This window comes from Ischnura elegans, chromosome 11, assembly GCF_921293095.1.
Source record: "Ischnura elegans chromosome 11, ioIscEleg1.1, whole genome shotgun sequence".
Taxonomy (NCBI): domain Eukaryota; kingdom Metazoa; phylum Arthropoda; class Insecta; order Odonata; family Coenagrionidae; genus Ischnura; species Ischnura elegans.
Window position 1 is genome coordinate 79,812,347 of NC_060256.1, and position 22,942 is coordinate 79,835,288.

The 22,942-nt window shown below is 37.7% G+C and overlaps 1 protein-coding gene across 1 annotated transcript; it reads right to left on the minus strand.

Moving 5' to 3' along the window:
• Positions 1-491: 491 nt before the first annotated feature.
• On the minus strand, positions 492-16,746 carry LOC124167930. Its single transcript, XM_046545995.1, has 4 exons — positions 16,529-16,746; positions 8,985-9,198; positions 2,157-2,333; positions 492-754 (listed from the first exon to the last, which is right to left on the minus strand). Exons 1-4 carry the CDS (start codon positions 16,691-16,693, stop codon positions 660-662), a joined length of 651 nt encoding a protein of 216 aa, XP_046401951.1. The 5' UTR covers positions 16,694-16,746; the 3' UTR covers positions 492-659.
• Between the last annotated feature and the right edge of the window lie 6,196 nt (positions 16,747-22,942).

Below are 22,942 nucleotides of genomic sequence, written 5' to 3' on the forward strand. Positions count from 1 at the left end.
TGTAGCATTAAAATGTAAAGGCAATGTCTAAAAGTCTAAAGCATTCCTATTTCTTCTGTCAATTTTGAAGCTTTGCTTTGTCAGGATTATTTTGCTTAACTATTTGGAACTATTTCTAACGTTCTATTTGATTAGTGTTAACAGGTTTCCCCTAAGGCTATTTATGCAATTGATCAATACATTGGATTTTCATCCTTCAGTAGTTGATATATGAAGAATTCAACGTGATCCCTGAAGGTAAAAGTGGATTATTAGTCACGTGATTGGTAACGTTAGTGACCATATTTCGCTATGGAATCGTCATGTCATCTGTTATTCGCAAAAGAAAATTTGTTCTTAAATTTGCTTCATTATGTTTCAAGTTATTCATTTTTCCAGCTTCAATGAGGGAAATATATGAACCTATGGCATCGTAGAATTTTTTACCCCTTTTGTAAAAGCATGGTATCAAATAACCTTATATGTGATTAGGACATCATAAATCTTTCTGGTGGATTTTCAGAATTTATTCAGCCGTCATATATTTGGTACATTTTTTTTCTTGCAACATTTTCAAGATAAGATTGTTCAAAAGGCATTGCAATCAGAAAAATTGTCGATGAAACTAATTTGTTTTCTTGAAAGGCCAACTATTTTAGTGTCTGTCGTTCATTTATAAATTATTCGATAGCGATATCTGCACAGTTGCTCCAGGTTTCCTGTGGACCGCAACCCATGCCTTCAGATCCATCGTCACATGTTCCCCAAGAGTTAGCTGCAAGAAGAATTAGAATGCATTTATTCATTTTGTACTCTTTTCAAGTTAAATATTAACATTTTTTGACATTGTGGACATGAAACTTTAAAAAAAAGTCCATTCTCATTTTCCCCTTACTTATTTTTTTGGGAAGTTGGAAGTAAAAAGCTTGGTACACATAATTCTCCATCGTTTTATTTTAATCGATTTCATGATCAGTATTTATTTTACTTGTAGACGCAATTTTGAGTGATTAGAGTTATTTTCCAGTGTTACCAATAGTTTGGTATTAGCCACCATATCTTTTAAAATTCCGGAGAAAAAATAATTGGGGCATACTATTACTCAAACTTCACTTGTAGTCTACTGCGTACCCATCGGGCTTACACTCTAAGTATTCAATCCAAACTTCACCTTTCACATTGCATGGGTGGCGGAAGTTCTTTGAAATGAAAATGATGGTATAAATAAGGCTGTATTGATTTCGGAAAGAAACTGAGGGTAGTAACTACATTTGACGTTAATTGCAATTCCATTGCAAAACGCCATTATTAAGATAAATAATAAAGAACGCATCAGTATAAGTACATCCTGGAACCAATCTGTTCCGAATTGAAATCACGTTGCGTAATATTGATGCTCCATCCTTTATTGACAATTACTCATGGCCGTACATTTAGTTCTAAATTTAGGGAATATTAGGCGAGCCCATCTACTGTTATGATGATGGCGTATTCCCCTCAAAAAATCAATCAGTTCTACCTCCATCCACCTCTCAGGACTAAAATTTGCTGGCTTGTCTCACTGAAAACCTATTTTACTCTACTGCACTTTCCGTTTAAGATTCATTTATAGTCGTAACCTTTCGATAGCGTGGTTCGACCGAAGAATGATGAAGATGGATTGACCGAGTAAATAATGACGAAGTGCTGAGAAGCATGGGAAAAAAATAACCTGTAAAAGCCGTAAGTATGAGAAGGGACAGTTTTGTGGGCCACATTATGAGATATGATTGCCTGATGAAAACAATCGTAGAGGGAGAAATGGAAGGGAAGAAGGGCAAAGCACGACCCCGAATGAGTTTCTTAGGACAGGTCATAACGCATTTAAAAGAGAAGTAATACGTCACAGTGAAATGACTAGCGGATAGGAGAGAGGAATGAAGAGCTGCGACAAGCCAATCTTAAGATTGTTGACTAATAAGGATGAGGATGAAATTTTCGGTACGCATAAGTACAAATCAATGTAAACATGTAAAAATGTATTTAATTCATACATATTGGATGTATTTTTTCATCCCGAAAAATATGTGATCCCCCCACCACCAAATTTATTCTCGTTTGCAAGACATGAATCCTGCATGCATTACTTTGTGGCGCTCGCTTAGTTAAGACTATTTTTCCCGGCTCCCATTGCTTACCTGTTCTCCAATACCACTGTAGCACGCAGCTCTCGCATTTAATTCCCATTGGCAGCTGGACCTTCATCTCGTACATGCCCGCATCGAAGGTTTTCAGTGTCCATTTCGTCGAGCCGTCTGCGAGGGTCAGAAGGTGTTTGTCCAAACACTCCTGCTCCACTGGCTTACCAAGCTTGCCTAAAGATGGGACGGAGAAAGATTTATTAAGGAATTGTCAAATTGAACTTAATTCACGTCTCTAACGCTCTTTTCGTAGTTAGTAATCACCACAAGGCTTTACTTTAGGCCGATGGGAATTATTCCTAAATTTAGGTTTTCCTGGGGCGTGAAGATTTCCGAAACTGAGCCAATCATATATATTCGTTTGTTTTTTGTGGTATAAGTCTGGAATCTAACAAGTTTTTTCTGTATTTTTTCCGTTTAAGACATAAAGTTGTTAATTAATTGCTTACAATATCGATCGGTGATTTGAATTTTCCGTGTATCTAATCACAGACTACAAATTTAATACCAAAATTGGAACATCGTACTTTCTAATTTGCTCGGGAAAACGTCTGTTGTTATGGGTTCGTTGCCCTTGTTTCGAGTCATAAGTGCTTGAAGTGGTTATCCATCCATGAACATTAGCTAATTTGGTGCAACATATAGTGATTATTTTCAGTTTGTGTGTTAATAATGAAGGTTAGTGGTAATTGGAATTGTTTTGCGCCGCCGAAGCAGGTTTTCGTAGAGGATTTTGAAAGTGGCTCTATTATACATTTATGGCTGTCAGAACTGCTGAAAGATACGCTTTAGAATTCACGTAATTTCTAATAGATGAAATCCAACCACCGAACGTCAAATAACGAAAATTTGGCTTAGGTACCAAGCCACTTAACCATCCATGGGTTCTTTGACTGTTAAGATATTTTTTTGTAGATATACATCATGTTAGGCGATATCAAGGGTCCGTGATTCTATTTGATGTTCTGGGCAATTTTTCTCTTGCCAGTTAATGTAAGTTCATATACCGATCACCGAGATTGGTTGAAAATACCTCTCAAAAGTATAGATTCTGAATATTGATGTCCATTAAAAAAATATCATCGAATCAGTGATATCAATGCCTTCGCTATATAGGGTAATGAATATCGATGCTCTGCAGTATGGTTTATTGCTTGTAAAAGTAAAAATAGTGCAATAAATTCTCAGTAAACGAGAAATTGCTTTATTTTATTTTTCTAGCATTAATATTCAATGATTAATAAAAAGAACTTGTAATATTATGAGTTCATTGCAGTAGTGGCCTCTAACACAATTTTTTTTGTGTTTAAGTTGGGCATCCGGCTCTTATAAAATTGACTCCATCCTCAAGCTTGCATGGAAATCGTATTGGAAATGAGTTTCTTGGCTCATGTCTGAAAATGCATCTGCATCTGCCCTGACAATAGCTGGCTTTCTCTTCGCACTTACTTCGATACTTCTCTCTGAAACGATGCTCCACTTTGCATCCTATTGGCGAGAGCTGTTGTTTCGGATCCGAATCAAGTATGCATCTCATCTCCCGCCTTTATTCACCTTGTATTCTATGTCTTCGATTCAGATTTTTTGGCAGCTGTGCTAAACGCGTGATCGTTCGGGCCAATGTGCAAATTAAGCCCCATTTCACGTCAAACCAGAAAACTCTTTGGACTATAGAACTTATTACCACCTTCAGCATTTTGAAGATGGTACCCCCTTCGTCAATGATTTTTGATGGTGAACTGAATTAAGCGGCGTATATAGATACTTATTGTAAGGGAAGGGGACTGGCTCCCTCCTTTGTATTCGCACCTTAAGGGATTACCATCCAATTCGGAACTTGACGAAAGCAATGCTAGCTGTGAGGGAAATTAAGGGCAATTCGTTAAATTCAGTCAAGCTATTTCGGCCCTTCTTCGGGTATGCCTCTATCTCTCGCGGATACGCTTGTAAGCCTTTTGCAATAATGTGTGGAAAATACTAAGATGGTGCATTATTAATTTTCTGACAGAAGGACCTAGTTTTTTTCGTTTTCTCTAAAATGCCTAAATTCCAACAAGTTTTGACAGAAGGACCTAGTTTTTTTCGTTTTCTCTAAAATGCCTAAATTCCAACAAGTTTTCCCGCCGACCGTCCAGTAAATCTTATCCTCCTTCAGTCTATCAATAAATAACCAAAGAAGAAGTGTCTAAGTGGAAAATTACGATGTGACCACGATTAAAGTTACGATTAACCTCTCAATCTATTCTACCTCATTTTTCCATTAAGAACTCTTCGCTTTCCTTCTTCTCGCCCGGTCGTACTTTGTCCTTTCTGGTTACGTATTTTTCCTTAAAAATTCACGCAATAAAATTGAAATTTTCAGAGCATAGGAAGTTATTTTATGGTACATAGATTATATAAAAATAAAATTAAGGAAATGCTCCTTTTCTAGAAACAGTGTAAAATACACTAAAAAGTAAATATATACCCGAGCTTTTCATCACTTGGCGAATAAAGCGTGGGTGTTGATTAGATTATTAGAAATGAGCGTAGAAGAGCCTAATAGGTAAGTAAGGATTGACAAGAAATATTTATACCTAAACCTAAACGGCGCCCATGTTATTCTCATAGGGACGAAAAGCTTATTTTTTTACTCTTTAGTACATTTTATACCGTTTTTGGAAAAAGCTTGTTTTTTTATTTTATTTTTATTTTCTACTTTTTAGCGTTGAATAATTATCGATTAAAACAGAGCTGTTAAAAAAATTTTTATCCAAAAATTTACTTGGAAGATATTGTTGAATTTTTCGTCCTCATAACTAATCTGCGCGCATTTGAAATTATTTTAAATCTTCCGCCTGCAAAAACTGCATGAATTGAGGAGATTTAAAGCTATTTTTCCAGAGACAAAATTAATTAATTTATTAGAGAAAAATTGAGTAAATTAAAAAATTTCTGATTATTGAATATTGTGTTGTCATAAGAAGCAAGCAAGGGTGCAAAGTTAATAGCCGATCCGATCATGAGAAGTGGGTTAAAAATCAATTGCAACATTCCATTGATGAGACAGAAAAGTTAAGAAGACGCGTGTAACAAAAGTTGCATCTGAGAAAATAATGGAGTGAAATATTCAAATTGAAACGCAGTCAAATGTTGAAAAGGGTCTGCTATTGTGTACCCTGAAAATATTTTGGTGATGGCGTTGAGTTTGAAGCCTGCAATCACCCTCCAAAAAGACCAATCAAGCGAGAGGTAGGCTTCGTCTTAACCTCTTAACGAACGGTACGTCTTCATTAGTAATTTCCTGGCGTGGCTCTAGAGTGGACAGAAACGCGTCAGCCTTCCGTGGAAGCGTGTGTTGCGCATTTTTTGCTCATTTTCCCTCGTCAAACGTGCGCACGGTTCACCACGACTCACTTGGAACGGGTGGGTGGTGGCTTGGGACTTGACCGGAATGACTTCAGTCTCGACGAGGGAAACAATAGGTGGTGGATTGAGACGGTTCGATGTTGACCCCAGAAGCACGCTACAAGGTGAGAAGATGCGAATCACGTCCAACTCCCTTCCACCCCGTCCTTTCATCGTTTGTATTCGTATCTTTGCTACTCTCATAAGAAATCCTAACTTATCTCGCCTCCAAAGCACTGCATTTAACCAGTGGCTTCGTACGCAGTCATGCGCACGGGTGAAAAGTTATATATTATTATAAATAATAATAATATCAACAACAATAATAATAATGTAGGAGTAATTAATAGTAAATATTAGGATAATAAGAGTAATAATAATGTAGGAGCTAGGGTTTTTATCAGGGGTGCAAAGAACACTTTGCCGTTTCCCCTCCCCTGATCCTCCCTTGCTCTCTCTCCCCACTCCCCCACCATTAATATACATATGTATTTTCGGAAGTTCATTTTTTGAGAGGCAGCAGTTGAAAATACTCCATATTATTTGAAAACAAAGACATAAAAGAAATACTAGGTCCTTTACGTAACCTATAAGGTGGACCTATGTTTAGGTTACCATCATTAAATAATTAACTTCCATGCACAAAGAATGGAATTCGCCGTGAAAAAATTATTTAGCTTAGACGAGATACGAACCCGGATCTCCCGATAGCCGATCGGCGTCAGCGGCTTAGTTAGCACGATTTCTGTCACCTGTGCCACAGTGTGTCGGTTTAACCCTTTCGCGGTTAAGTTGATGACGTAGCGAACTCGTACCGAGCGGCTTGCCGTTATTCCTTGACCACGCGCATCGGTATCTGGTGAATCGTTTTAATTAGCTCTCAATAGATTTCTTCTTGCATTAAACGAGTGGTTCTTTCTGAACGAATTAATATACTGAAACTCTAATAATGTCACTCATTGTTAGAAAGTGGGCGGCAACTTAATTATTCATATAATTTTAAAATTGTGAGAAAAAGTTGAATGAAGAAGGCTCTTTTTTCATCTTATATTATCATTTCCTTTCGTATACTGAATTCTTTTGGTATATTGCGATTTCGGGTCCAACTGAACTACCCCATTTGCTATGGAACGACGCGACATGTAGGATTATCATCATTTTTGTATATTTAGCTTTTTTCTATTGAAGGCCCTAAGAAATACATTGCATATTTAAAACTATTTGGAACATTTCTACAGCAACCCATTTTTTTCCAGAAGTTGCCGAAGTTACTTGAGAGGGCGTATTGCATCCGCACGACCGGAAAATTTGCCTTTTTCAATGACGAATTACTCATTACGCTACGTTATCGTCGTGAAAATGTGAGGGTGCATAGAACAGAAGTTAATCAAATTATTACTGTATCTCCAATTGAAAGTTTGCATTTAAAAATTTCGAGGTAAAATTTTAAAATTTGAGAAAAAGATGAATGTTGACAATGAGTTAAAGTCCAGCGGTTCCCAACCGGTCGCGTATTGGGGATACGCGACAAACCAGTCGGGGGTGTCCCGAAAATAATCGGTAATGGCGGACGCCAGAACTATGTATCTCTTAACAAGGGCATATTTATACCTATTGTATGCGGTTTTAAAACAGAGTTTCTATTTATAAAATTATTTATGACAAAAAGTGTCACCTACCCGCAGTGAAATCATGTAATAAAATATGCGCGTTACATTTTTGGGGGTACGATATTAGTCACATATAAAGGGGTACGGGAGGAAAAAAGGTTGGAATCCGCTGAGTTATATCTACTATATACCCTGTAAATTTCAAAATTATAGCATCAGTTTTGAATGGGTCATTCGCTGAGAGAAATCACCTGTCAAGCGGAAGTAATGCGTTTAGATTTTAAGACCCCAAGAAAAACGAAAATAAAGACTCTCCCGTCAATATTCAAGGATTCTGTTATCTTTTTTAAGGTTTCCTTGCTGTCTTTAATGGTTGGGATATGTTTCCTAGAAGCTCACGTAGGGCTGTGCCATAAGTATCTGAATTTCGCACTTACATTCATGTCTGTTCCTTACCTGAGCCGCCTCGCACTTCAAGGAATGTTTGAGCTGTGGGATGGCTTTTACTGTGGCCCTACGAACAGCATGCAAGCGCTCTATCCACTAGGTTACCACTTTCCCTGTAGGCTGTAAAAAATCATTCTCATACCTAGCCTTTAATGAGTAATTTTTGTTGAACATTTATATATTTTGATGGTAACTCGATTGACTTTTTCATTTATAGCTGTGAGTGAAGCCTATGGCATAGTTTTTTTTTCTCGTGCGGTGCCGAACTGTTTAATTCACTCCACCCTCTGTTTGGAGCGAGACTTACGGGAATGCGAGGATCCGTTTCGGTCATTTGCCTCGCGACTCGCGCATCTCATTCGCTTCTTCATTGTTTTGAGCAACGGACGAATCAGAATACTGCGAAAGTGGGTTGAAATATCGCTACTTTTGGAGACTTCGTGACTTGCTGAAATTTCATCCTGTCCCGACAGGCTTCTCCGTTTCCCCGCCCTATATTTACGAATTAAGCTAAAGAATGAAAGCAAGGGAAAGTAGGGTAGTTTTATGCTGAAAGCTTCATTTCTTTGGATTTTGGTGAACCAAATGGTCAAATTCCTCTTTGAAATGGACTCCAATCAGTGGGTAAATTCCTCACTTCTGTGAACATACCCCTACAATTATCCCTGAAAACTCCAAGCTCCTGAAATATTATCTTTTATTCAGCATTAATGATTTTATTAATCAACGGTCGCTGTTCCTACTTTTGCTCCTCCGACTATTTTGATAAAATCTTCTCAGAATTTCCACCATCATTACCAACGTTTCGACACAATGCTCTTGTATCGTCTTCAGCGCTTAGGATTATCCACTTTTCTAATCAATTCCCATGAAAGAGCAGTCCTTCAACTCCTAATGCCCTTCAAGCATCCCTTTGCTTAGCATCTGGTCCTTCTGACTTTCCTAGTATGAACTGAAGGATATGTTAGACCTTCAGTGGCCACTTCAGCCCCGAAGACCGTGCATGAGTCGTGTGTCAAAACGTTGATAATCGAGGAGAACCTTGCCGTGGTGGATACACGCGTGACCGTGAAGCCTGGAAAGCAATGGACTCGTTCAACAAATTTTTATCGTTGATTCTGACGTAGTTTGAAAAATAAAGTCTCCCATTTTTCCCATTTTGCAAATATATATTTGGAGGCTGCAGCCCTAAGGCGTTAGAATCAAGGCTGCCTGTTTTGCTTTTATGCAAACCCTAGACGCTTTCCATCCATAATCATTGGCCTTTATTTCTTCTTCTATGTGAATGATTTCATGTAAATCTCTTAATGGTTGTGGTTATGAAAAAACGGGTGTTAATACTACCACCAAATGACAGGTTTGTAGAATATTTTGCTGTTACCTTCAATGCCATTCATGGGACACAGCTTGAAGGTGAAGTAGCCCTTGTGGCTGGCCGTGACGTTGATCTTCACGTTGATCATCTCTCCTTCCTTGTATCGCTTAGCGACGTATCCCAGACCATACTTGCCTCCGTTCTCATTTGGTCGGGGTCGGGGCAGGTTGTATGCATCACCGCACTCTCCACACTTGCCGCCGTTTGTAACCCACTGGGTCTGTGGACAAAGAACATCCGAGTGATGATTTTTTATCGACGATACTCCACCGAAATATACTATTCGCTACATTAGGGTCATCTAAACTAATATAATAAGCTTTCTGTACGAACTTCCAATGGGAAAGCGCTGCGCGGGAGAATAGAGTGAGTTAAGATATTTAAAAAAAAATTATGGGTTGTTCAAAGTTATTTATGAGTATAAAATTTTATTTTTGGGATAGTAATTAAGAATTGTCAAGATTATAAAATAGAGTTTTGGTCGATTCGGAGATGGGCTATTAAGACGAGTAAATCTCTTCTTCTTCTTCTTCCTTCCAGGATTAGGCTACTAAGCCTGTTCCGGCTCCACATCACCATCTTTTCCTTGGTCTTCCTATACTTCTCTTGCCAAATGGTTGATATTCCATTGCTTGCTTTGGAATTCTTTCATTTGGCATTCGAAGTAAATGTTCTTTCCATCTATGTTTGTATTCTTTTAATTTGTCAGTGACTGCTTGGACACCCAGTTCATCTCTTATTTGAGTGTTTCTTATTTTATCCAATATTGTGCAACCTTTAACTGATCTTAAAAATTTCATTTCAGACGATTCTATCTGCCTTAATTCCTTCTTTTTTGTTACCCAACATTCTGATCCGTAGAGTACAGTAGGGACTGCCATCACTTTGTAAAATTTTATTTGTGTTTCTTTTCTTGTTTTGTTCTTTAGAGTTCTTCTGATAGTGCCACATATTCTCTGGAAAGTGTTAACCTTATTTATAATATCTTTTTCCTCGTCATATGTTATGTCGCATCCTAAGTACTGGAAGTGCGACACTTGCTCCAGGACTTGATCCTCAATAACAATTTTTGTTCTTATCGGGTTGCTTCCTAAAAATGCCATAGTCTTTGTTTTGTTTTTTGAAATTCTCAGGTTGTATAGCTTGCTCAACTCGTGTAGTCTGTGTACTGCCATCTGGAGTTTGTCCTCTTTATCTTGTATTATAACCTGATCGTCAGCAAACAGCATCGTATTTAAGTATTGAGATGGTCCTATTTCTATGCCTGGTGATACATTATTCTCTTTCCACATTCTTAGAACGTCATCTATGTATAGATTAAACAAGGTTGGGGATAGGCTGCAACCCTGTTTAACTCCTCGGTTAATGATGATTTCTTGGGTGATCTGTTTCCCTGTGTCAATTACAATTCTGGTGTCTCTGTATAGACTCTGGGAAGCTTTTATCAGATGTCTAGGAAACCCTCTTTTCTGCATAACTGACCATAACATTTCTCTATTTACATGATCGAATGCTTTTTCAAAATCTATGAATGCCAGATGTGTTTCCAGATTGAACTCTCTTCGTTTTTGAATTATTTGTTTTAAAGTAAAAACATCGTCGATGCAAGATCTTCCCTTCCTAAATCCAGCCTGTTCTTCCAATAAAATGGCATCAGAGATAGCTTGTAGTCTAGTATTTATTATTCTACTGTAAATTTTGTATGCAGTATTTAGTAGGCTTATACCTCTGTAATTCTCTGGATTATTTCTTTTTCCTTTTTTAAACAATGAAACAACCTTCGCCACATTCCAATCCTTTGGGATTTCAAGCTTTTTCCAACACATGTTGTATAGATGAAGGATTCTTATTTGTAGGGATGTACCTCCATATTTTATCAGCTCTGATTCAATTCCATCTATGCCAGCAGCTTTCCTATTTTTTGTCTTATTCAGAGCACATTCTAGTTCTTTCAAATCAATAGGGTCTACTCCTATTGTTTCCTCTGGAGTGTTGATCGTATCATCTAATGTTGGATCATACCATAATCTCCTATAGTGTTCTATCCATTCTTCCTTCGGTATAACATTTAGTTGGGCAGTATCTTTCTCTGATTTGTTGAGTTGTTTCATCAGTTTATATGCTATTTCTTGCCTACCATGAATATCATCCTCTACTCCACTTATAAATCTATCCCATGATATCATATGTGCATTCCTTATTATTGCTTTCGTGCGGTTTCTGACCCTGTGATATTTTTCTTTCGTTTCCTCTGTTTTTCTCTGTAGGTATTCTCTGTATGCTTTGTTTTTATTTTCGATGGCCTGTGCTATTTCTTCGCTCCAGATTTTTAAACCTCTTTTCCGTTTCTTTTTATTTCTGGTGCCCAAAACTTCATTAGCTATTTGTAAAATAGCTTTCTTAAGATTTTCCCATTCCTTATTGATGTCATGTTCTGGTTTTATCTGTTCGAGCAGTTGTGTAACCCTGTGTTGGTACAGTTTTCGAATACTACTCTCTTTCAAAAGGTATGTTTTGAAGATTTTCTTTACTTGACATTGTTTCTTTTCCGTATTATGCTTCTTCCACCTTGCCCATAGTTGTATTTTTGCCTTAACAAGGAAATGATCGGTGCATATATTTGCTCCTCTATATACATGTGTATCAGTTATCCTCGAGGCTAATTTTCGGTTAACAATTATGTAATCAATTAGGGATCGGTGACCCCTGGCTGACCAGGTGAATTTATTGATATCTTTTTTCTTGAAAAATGTGTTCGTTACTTTTAATTCGTTGAAAGTTATAAATTCTCTTAATTTACTTCCATTTTGGTTCAGATGGTCTTCTCCATGTACTCCAATCAATTGTGGAATTGGCTCTTTCCCAATTCTAGCGTTAAGATCACCAGCTATTATTACGTAGTCCCTGTTATTTAACTTCCCTATTTCTTTTTGCAGTTGCTCATAGAAAATCTCCGTTTCTTCCTTTTTCCCATCTTCAGGTGCATATGTTCCAAGTATTGTTAAATAACCCCTATCAAATTTGAGTCGCACCGTTATTATTCTTTCGTTTATGAAAGTGTATTCCCTGATATTATTTTTCCATTTTTTGTCTATTAAAACACTCACTCCACAACGTGCTCTTTTATTCTGATCAACTCCACTGTATATCATTACGTAATCTTCCAAGTCTTTTGTCCCTTTGAGTTTCTTCTTTGTTTCAGTGATGACCGCCATATTCACTTTGTATTCTTTAAGGGTGTTGTTAAGTTCTAACTCGTGATTGCCTAAGCCTTGTACATTCCATGTGGCTATGTTTAATATATCCGTTATACCCGTATTCATGTCCTTACTTTTGCCTAGTCGTCGTCTGTTGAATCCTAACCTATTCCGAGGCTCTCTGTGAAGCTTATGAGTTAAAGAAGGTTTTACATGGGCAGGTTACCGGCCTGTCGCACAACCCCCAACCTGGAGGACCAGTGGGCTACACTTAGTCAGTCCCCTACCCTTCGACCTGTCTGGCTTGGGTGGCCCTACCAGGAGCATACGCTCCCGCCAGCATAGCTCTCCGGGTCATTGGGGCACTCAAACCTCTCCACCACGATAAGGTGGTAGCCCTGGGAGAGGACGAGTAAATCTATTTTTGGATATTTGAATTTAAAAGTAATGGAAAAAGGAATAATTTCCTATGTGGAATAATTTTATTGATACTCAGTGTCACAAACAAAGTCTTAGCTTTAAAATCAGTTGGAAACCATATCCTTACTATAATTATATGATTCGAGGTGAATTTATGTAAGAAATCACATGATCATGGCACATATCTTTGGTAAAAATGTGAAAAAATTGGAATGAGTATAATTCACACAATTTTATCGCAAAACGATAGCATCTTATTTATTTTTAAGTGAATATACCGGTGGGGAATTTTTTATAAAAATCTGTGACTCCAGTTTTTTTGGAAGGCCAGTTTCTTAGAGAGCCGGAAGGTTGAAAAAATATAAAAATACAAACTTAATTTAACGCTAAAATTATTTATAACATTTAATTAGCCAACTTCGAATAGCATTCAGCAGGGTAATTTACATTTCAGGAAAGTTAGTGTCCTCGAAAGTTTGCCAGCCATTTCGGAGGGTTAATTGAGTACATGATAAAGGATTAAAAATCTTGCTCGAGCTCAGAAAGTTTCTATAGGAGAATAAGTTTTTTTGGTATATTTCTGTTTAAGATTTGTGTTTCAAAGAGTTTTGTGGCACGTGGTATCGCATTGATAGAAGAATCGCCAGCCTCTAGGGAAGTAAGTGATCATAAAGAGACTTTTATTTAGACTAAGAAATATTAACGGATATTAATATCGATTGAAAATGAATCTGAAGTTACGAGTGGATTTTTGTTTCCTTCTCCTTATGAAAAATGGCGTTGTTAATTACAGCGACCAATTTGCTTTTACTGCGCAGTATGCGATTTAGTGTTCGTTTCCCATTGTGGTGGTGGATCACATATCATTTCAAGAGCGACTTGATTAGATAAGGTAAATGTGACAAATAGTTTAACAAGTTCATTCTTGTATAACACCATATTTGCGCGATAACAAATAATTTTTATCCATAAAAAAGTTATATTAATTTTGTTATCAGTCATTCATCTGCATCTCGTATTGTTCACGTGCTTTAATTTCTTCATATCTAATCAGACTACGTGTGAAGATTTTTTTCGATTAGGCATTTGGTTCGTTGAATGGCCCTCATGAATTCGTGAAATATCGGCAGCAAAAAAAATCGCCACTTCGCTCCGTTGTGTAAGCAACTGATGAGATTATGCCCGTTGTCTTTTGATTGTCCGTCGTCGTCTTTTTTATGTGATTAATTGTCTTTTTTATTCAACGATTTCACAATATTTAAAAAAGTGACCTAATGTGTGTGTTGCTATCTCAAGGTTTACATGTAAAAGAAGCTGACTCTGCTATCTGATTAATATCTCCGGCTTAATGCCAGGCAATTTCAATGTGACTACGAAAAAGTTATTTTTTTTATTTCATTATTTTATCGTCAGATCCTTCAGTTTGGCTGCTGCTAAGATGATATTTTGCCATCTTTTCTTTCTTTATATTCTTAGTCATTTAGTTTTTAAACTTGAATGATATACCGTAAAAAATCAGGAAATAAACTTTAAAAAAGGTTAAGAGATGTTGGCATATCCATCTTCCTTGAGATACGCAACCTTTTTATCTATCTTTAGTTCCTAATTACATTGCTGAGAAAATTTTCATGCCGAATAGTTCTGCTGGCTTTCAATTTTCATATTTAGCTATTTTATCCTCTAATCACTTATTAACTGTGTTGATATTATCTTATTCTTTTGCACGGAAAATGATTTCCCGTAGTTTAAAATATCTATATATGTGTATTTAGAAATTTTATTTCATTTTCACAATCAAATGGCCCTGAATAATCCATAAAACGTAAAATTTATATGTCTGCGGATATTTGCTAATTTTTGATCGAGAATCTTTTTTGGGTGAAAGCACCATTTTCACGTTATTTTCATCATTGGTGTCGCATGACGAAAACGAAAAACGAAAAATGCCTATTTGATTAGTATTGCTGATTTTCCTTAAGTATGAAAATGGTGACAGCTAGATTTAGATTCAGCTTCTCGGTAACCACTAGTACCAGTAATTAAAATTCCGTTAGGTAAGTGCATTAATGCCAATTAATGCGCTTTTTTAATATTTCCTGCTCCTATTGACTATGCTATTTAAGAGTCTTCTACTGTTGAGCTTATAAAGTTTTATTTTCTTCGAACTTATGGTAAAAAATGGTATATCTGTGCAAAATATATTCCACCCATTTTAAGTTTTATTTGTTTTATACACCACCGTTATTTTGTACAAGCGGTGTAGAATTCCCTTCAAGTTCCCGACCTATCATCTATGGTATTCTACTTTTAAAATTTTTCGTCCGACGCGTCGGTAGTACTGTAACCCTAATTTTTTTCACTGCAGCCATGAATTTCTCCCATTTCAAAACTAATTCCTTTTGTTACCTGACGGTCTTCTTCCTTGTGTCAATATTTATCTGGCTTTTTTTTCGTATGTATACCGGGTATTTTGAGAAGGAATCTGCATTACTTAAGGGGGTGGTAGGGGAGACAATTTTGAGCATTTTTTGACCTTAAAGATGGGGTAGAAACTCCTTAGCTACTGAGCTATGGCAACGCTAACATTTTTTTATGTACTTTGAAGTTACCATGAAAACGGTTTTCCTTGGGTATTCAGCATTTCCGAAATTTTATTTAATACTCTGGATTTTGAAGGGCATTAAATAATTAATATTGGAGTTATATGTGCAATTATTATTGTCCGAAACAATAAACCTCAAAATGGGTGAGATTGTGCAATCGCTGAAGATAATACTCGCACAAAGGTCTCGTTTAATTAAACTCAAGGATATATGCCCTTCTCGGTTGATTTTTTCTTTTAACCTCCATTATATTCTTCACATAATGGTTAATCGTATTAGTTGTCTCATGGCCAATAGCCACTTGACCAATCCCCTGGGTGTCCTCGTTCACCCTCCAGAGGTACATCTCGTTTGTTAACCTGTTCAACCATTTGATCGTCAGCGTCTGTTTGATCTTCATGCTCTGGTGTAGTTACCTAAATGGGAAGAAAATATCTGAAGTTTCTCGACTCATTTATCGTGGCTATGACTTATTATCACGACCATGTGCAATATTTTAAAATTTGACACCACCGGCCCCCTTTTCCCAATGTTAACCCTCAGACGTTCAAGGTGCCAATATATCGGCTTTCAGTTTTCACCTAGAAGCGCCCAAGGTGGCGATTTGTCAGCCCCGTAAAAAATATTTATTCAATTATTTTCTTTGAATATGTATTACTATTTGAAAATTAAATTTATTTTCGTTTAAAAAAACAATATGTTGTGAATACTAAGTCAAAATTTCAAATTCCTGTGGCAAGAAATTACTTCGCAAAAATAAATTATAAACTTAAAATGTCAAAAATCGGACTTGAGCTTTATATGGGAGTGACTAGCGGTGCCAACCTTCCTGTTTCACGTCCAGGTTGACTCTGTTGCGATACCGGTCGTTGCCTTGTCGCCTATCGTTGTGGCGTTGTTGCCTGCCATAGTGTTGCTCATGATGCCGGTTGCTAGAGTTTTGCAAAGAAGAATCACTGCAGTGGAGAGACAGGTAATAATTGTGGTTTGCCACTTTTAGTATCCCTTTTTGTGGGAAGACTGCTTTTGGTCCATTTTTGCGCGTTTTTTTCCCGCCTCTTTACGCAATGTCGAGCTACAGCGCTGGGACCAACTCTATAATGCTCGTGCAGAGATACTGCACGTACCAAACTCCATTCCTATAGCACGATGTACGACTGAGATAGACCCTAAAGTGTCACTGTGCAAAATACAGGCTGACTGATAGGCTACATAATTAATATACCTGTATATAAAAATCGGAAATTGCCGTGGAAGCGAAAGGGTTAAAGATTAATGAGGATTAGTGGCATCCGCGTGTGGGACAGTGTTTGAAAAGAGAGAGACTTACTCCAAATCCTCCACAGTTGAGTTCGTCATCGTTGAAGTTGATGGGCGTCGGGGCACCTAACCTCCACAGCGATGACCTTTCACATGGCTCGTACATGTACCCGTGGCCGTTCACCTTGACCACGGCGAGGACCGCCAGGGCACATAGGAAGAGTATCACCTTCATGGCTAATTGTTTGTCGAACTCCGTCTGAGAGCAAATGAGATCTGCGAGTCGTTCCAATATATAATCTCATCTGTCCCTCTTAATCTTACAATGCAAGTTCTATCAACGTTTGCAGATCTCATCGTCGCAGTATATCATTCTATGGGGATTAATGTGTCAATCTTGACCACCTGGGGGAGTCCCATTTACTCCAACTGTGACCAAGACTGCTACTGGCAAGAAGCATTTACATTAAATTTTTCATTTGTGACGAATGCTGTAAGGTAAAGAGAAGTGTATCCTCAAAGATAATTTTACCTTGAAACCTCCAAAATTTAAATTCGGGCCAAGATTGTAGAACATCCGGACAGGGAAATATCACATAAGAAGTGATGGGAAAAATGCAATATCCGAAAAATGCTTCTTTACATTTCTACATGTACATAAAAAACGGGAAATGGAAGGCTTTACTCATTGGAGTTAGTAACAGTTTAACAATGGACGACAATAGCTGTATGTTTGAATTTTATTGTGTCATTTTTCTTGAGCAGCTTGAGACTTTTATTGTTGTGAGAAGGATTAATTGGGTGCTTTCCATTCATTGACACACGTCGACACAAGTCGACTTGCGTCCCGGTTTTCGTGTTCCATTCTGTGTGTGTCGCCGACTGTTGTGACACAAGTCAACAAACGGTTACGCACAGGAATAGGAGAGTTATAAACAGTTACCGCGAGTCGACACAAGTCGACGCGTGAGTCGCATGAATGGAAAGCACCCATTGAAAGACGTATTGTTGTGATAACTACGTTCACGCTCCTGAGCCGGGAAGGATTGAGGATGGAAGAATTTTTCGCCGCCATAAAGGCGACGAAAGCTGCCACTCGCGATACCAGGTTTACTGTTACTGGAGAAAGGGAAAACCTACGTAGAGAAGGCATGGCCCTTAGATTTTTCTATAGATTGTAGCAGGGGCATTTGGTTCTATTAAAACTTTCGGCAGTTTAGTTATTTATGAAATTCCGACGATAAAACAGGACTGTAGAGCAGAGTACAGACAAGGCTGCGAACTCCCCGTGCTCTTCGAACTATCGGGAACACCCGAAAAAACTACTGCTCACATGGCTTACGAACAGATAGCGCTGGTAGGTACTCCAATCTAATGGGGCCACGTGAATAATATGATGTAGCGAGTTCGCTAAAAGTTCATCATCCATCATTTGTGGTTCTAAATTAAGCGAGTTCCCAGCGATTGGCAAGTGTTCGTGATTCGGGTTTTCTGGCGTTTAGGTCACGGATATATTAAAATAGGGGATTTTCCTGATTCGCACATCGCAATTATAATAGATTTACGAAAGTCACCGCGCGCATCGCTGATTTTAGTGCGATACTAATTTTAAATGGAAATAAGCTGTAATTAAGGCTGTTAACCGAAGTGTCCATTAATTACTTTTCACTGTTATTCCTCGTAGTATAAATAACCTATTGCAAATGTTGACAGTAAAAAGATCACTCTGTTTTATAGACCAAGGATGTAATTCTCTACGAAAATTTTTGGCAATGTCGGGATTCGAATCCGGATCTCCAGATTGCGGGTCATGTATGGTACATCACCAAGCCATCTTCTCATGTCAGTGCGAACTTGGGTAAAATATCATTGGGTTTTTCCGAACAAGGTGTTGACGTTAGAAGTCCACACTGTAGCGCATTGGACAAATCGTAAATTATTATCTATACATCCTATTATTGTAACCTTAGTTACTTAACAGAAGAATAGATGATAATAATGATTTACGTCTGATGATAATGATAATTCATCGAAACCCGGGTCGCTTTATTTGAAAAAGAATTGGCATAAGTAAGAGTTATCTAACCAAGAAACCTTCTACGGGAGGGGCAGGGACTTTCCTCTTCCATGTATTCCTCTAGAAATCATGTTTTTAAGCTGTGATACTGCTTTCGGGGGCTGCTAAATGGTAATGGTGCGGCGCAATTTCCCATGGGCGATTTCTTTGTGCATTGAAGGTTGACACCTCGACTTTTCTTTGCATTGAGAGGGTCGTAAGTAGTGAAAAGAGGATTCAGAGTGAGAAAAATAGTCCACCCTCCGTTCGCCGTAATGATGAGAACATTGGACTGACCAAGCGTGGCCTTTTAGTTGTTCTGTGGGAAGTGTGATGCACCTTTCTCTCCTCGAAGTCGAAAACCGCAGACGATCCCGCGCTGCTCGACTGGTAGTCACTCCCCATGACACTGAGTTTTGACTCTCTCGATTTTCATCTGGGTGATCGTTTTTGGTGCCTCCTAGGCGTCACGTGATTTAGTTCTTACGTCTGCATGGTATTCAGCATGCGACCCTTTTGTTGGGGTGTTGTAGTTGGAGGAGGCGACCGACAGCTAAGGTCATTTGCGTTATTAGGGAAGGGCAAGGAGCGAAAGGTAGAGGAAAACCTGGCGTCGGCATTAGCCCACTCCTGACGAAAGGCACCAAAGGGACATCGGGTTGACGTCCCATCCGACGGACAGAGTGCTGTACTTTACAGTGCTCTCCATAAGGCACTCAATCAGGAATTGGACTGCCTCTGAAAAATATCTGGCACCGCCAGGATTTGAACCCGGTCCTACTGGGTTCTAACCACCACAGCAAGCCGAATCCCCTCACAGCTTTTCGTCTCACTTCTCTCCCTTCGTTTATTGTGTCACAAAATAGTTGTATCATCAGAGAAAAAATATGCAAGTGCGCTTATTCGCATGATTGCTGCGAAGTAACCTAAAGCCGAGCCGAAATTGAAAAACCTTACTTCCGTATTACAATGGAAACGTACAGATCGAAGTATATACTTAATTACGGACTTAATTAGATTCTTCGTATTTCTCCTTAACCATACATACCTATTTAATTAATGGATATAAAAATTACAATCTAAATTAACATTATGAAAGAAAAGCTATCGTCGAAGTCCGTCAATCAGATCCATCAAATTCATCACGTAATCTCGGATTTAGCCGTTACAATCTTGGTCCCATTAGTTGAAATTGATGAGCGGTCTTGTATGTATTTCATCAGAGGTTGATCCGCGGGACTGCATTCATGCTACAAGTATATAAATAGTGTCCATGAGTGTGAAGTTTTTGCATTTACATTGGACATTCCGGAAATTTTGGGGAACTCAGCTTTTATTACTACCACGGTTGTTATTGAGAGTAAGTAGGAAATAGACTTACATTGGACATTCCGGAAATTCTTGCGAACTGAGCTTTTATTACTACCACGGTTGTTATTGAGAGTAGGTAGGAAATAGACTTTTAAAATACACTTTGACGTTTTTGCTAAATTAAGCTGAATTATTTTGTCTTCTGTAAGTGTACAACCCGCTTGGCAAAGGTGTGGTCTTTGAATTCTATTGGTACAAGTATATGACTTATTTGTAACTTACATCATCCAAACAGGAATTAGGATATCTAGCAAACTTTTTATTTTAATATCGTGAGGAGTTATCTAAATATATTAATTGCACAAATCTTGAAGAAGGAGGGTAGAGTTATCATTTGAATCAAATTAATTCATTTGAACAATTTAATTTGATTCATTTCAACATCATTCATTTCATATATTTGCTAACCAAATTTAAGCAACGAAGTTAAAATTTCCAAGGGAATTCAATAATTTCGGTAGCGTTATGTTATTTTCTGTGCCCCGGAAATCCAGATGTCCTTCCCTCGACTCCTGGAGACTTTATCCCCTTTAATCATATACTGTAAATTAAAGTCTTTTTAATTTTATAATACATAGAATGCCTCGAGCCTTCTGCAATAAATTGAAAACCTGTCGTGGCTTGCTCCTCAGAATGTTTTTAGACGCCGTCAGTGGTGTGAAGACCCTTGGTGCCGAAATTCGGAGTCGATAGGGATAAAAAAATAAAACAAATAAGCATCGAAAATAAGTTGCGAAAGCTGAAAAGGCCGAATAATTGATTAAGGTGATATGGGGTGCGAAGCTAGGGGAATTGAGAATTCAATTTAGTTCTTAATTTTCCTTTGTACGCATATCCTAAAATAAAGAAGATAGCGAGGTTGATAGTATTTGTGTTTCCTCAAATAGGCGTATGCTTAATGGATGGCCTCTTTTTCGCGGTGATGGATTCTATTTTCAGACGCAAAAAACAGTGAAACAACTGTTGGCTGTTTAATCATAACATAAGTACAGCTTGAATAAGTAAGGAGGTTGGGCTAGCTTTTAAATGTTCCCGTGATTTAATGAATACTCCCACTACCATAAAATTATTCCTTGTTACTTTTATAAACTCACTCTTCCCCCTCACATTATAACGTTATCTAAGATTTTTTTTCAGAAAATTTATAAATTCAAATCCCTATTAATTGTTCGGAACCCACTTCCCTGTATATTGATTAGGGTTGAGATTCTCGCATGGTGGCCATTGTAACAGCCTGCCATCCATGCGTTTATCTCCATATACTTGAATAAGAGATTATCGAAGTGCGCGTGCACTTCGGTTTTATCACATGCACGAAATCATGATTGTAGAATCCGTGATAATACTATATTCCACTCTATCTTATTAATAATCTAAAATACTCCAGATAACTTCTGTCATTCTTCCCAATTTTAGGACGTGAGGCCTCGATTGCCAAAAATTAAGTTTTACATTGAAAAATGCGTCACATTATCCGAAGAAAATGGCCAATGAATGCAATACAACCAGGGGATCCAACCCCCCCTATCTTGATGACACCCCTAATATCTGACGACTTCCCTTCCCCTCCATATAAAATTACCCTCCCCCTACTTATACTCTTTATGAGTATATTTTTCGTAGGCAGTTGGACGGGTAACGTATATCGAGGGAGTTACACTTGGAGGGGGTCCACTGAGAGACTGTAATGTTCCCGGCATTTCGCAAGATCGAGGGTTGTTGAACTCCTTGACCCCCACTGCTCGCTACATGGTACATACAAGGCGTGGCTTCAGCAAGTGTTTTATTGTTTTAAGAACCATATTTATGCCTAATTTAAAGAGGTTTAATCGGTCGTAATTTTAACGTATTGTTTATTAAAACTTAAAAAAACTGAATATATTGAAACCAATAGTGTGAATATAATTATTTGTGGAAAATTGATAGTAAGTTTTGATTTACACCATATTGCTTTCGTCGAATTTCATGTAAAGCTAGGAACTAATTCATTTGCCAAATTATTGAGATAGGCTAATTCGAGTATGTTGACCAACGGCAATTACATTTCGTGGAAATGCGAGCACAGAGGAGTGGGGAAGGAGAAGAAAGCTTAATTTATGTGACTTTTTCGTGTTTGGAATTTGATTTTTAGGCACATGTTTTCTTTGTACCTCCCGTCGGTAATAGTTGGGAAAATTTCATTTTTCATAGCAAAATTTTCTGGTCTTCTCCTATCATGAACCAACTTTTATTTTATTTTATGTTGGAATTTTTATCAAACATCCAGGTATGACAAATGGATGTGTTTTCCTGAATACGTGTATGTTAATGTTGACTGACGTGTATGAGTTTAGACAGACATTTATACTTCCCTTTAACACATTGGAACTTAAGGGATTACCTTGCGGGTAAAAACCATATCGTTTTTGAGGGATCACCCAAATAACCGTGAGAAACAACTGGGTGAGGCCATCATTCAAAATATTTCCACCGTGCCTTTTTTCGTAAATATGCCTTTATTTAATACCTTATTAAAATGTGCGATATGTCTTTAAATTCTTGGAGAGCGAAAATTTTCAATGTCCTGTTTTTTATGCTATTTCATGATCGTTTTATAATTTTATTAGGGCGAGTACCTATGAAAATTGTTTTCTAAAGTGCGGAATTTCTGCACAGCGCATAATTCATTTAGCTTTCATTCATAATTCATTGACCGGGGTGCCGGTCTAGGGAAATTGTCATTCCTCTGTGAAATATTTGAACATCATGTACACTGGCAGGTCGCTCCGTTAGGTACGTTGTCGCCTAGCCCTCGGTTTTTTCCGCGAATAATTATTTTCTGATTCAAATGCTTGGCTGCATGTTAGAAGGTTTTACCCTTGTTAAATATTTTCAGAAAATTGATTGTACTGATTATAATTGAAGTATAAGGCCCAAATCACAATTGAATGGTCTAATTGTAATTATTTGGCCTTAAATGGCTTCAAAAATATACTTCCTTTATCATGAAATCATAGAAAGGAAATATTTCTCATTGATTAAAAATGAATTGGTTTCTCGCATATAGAGGACAAACGA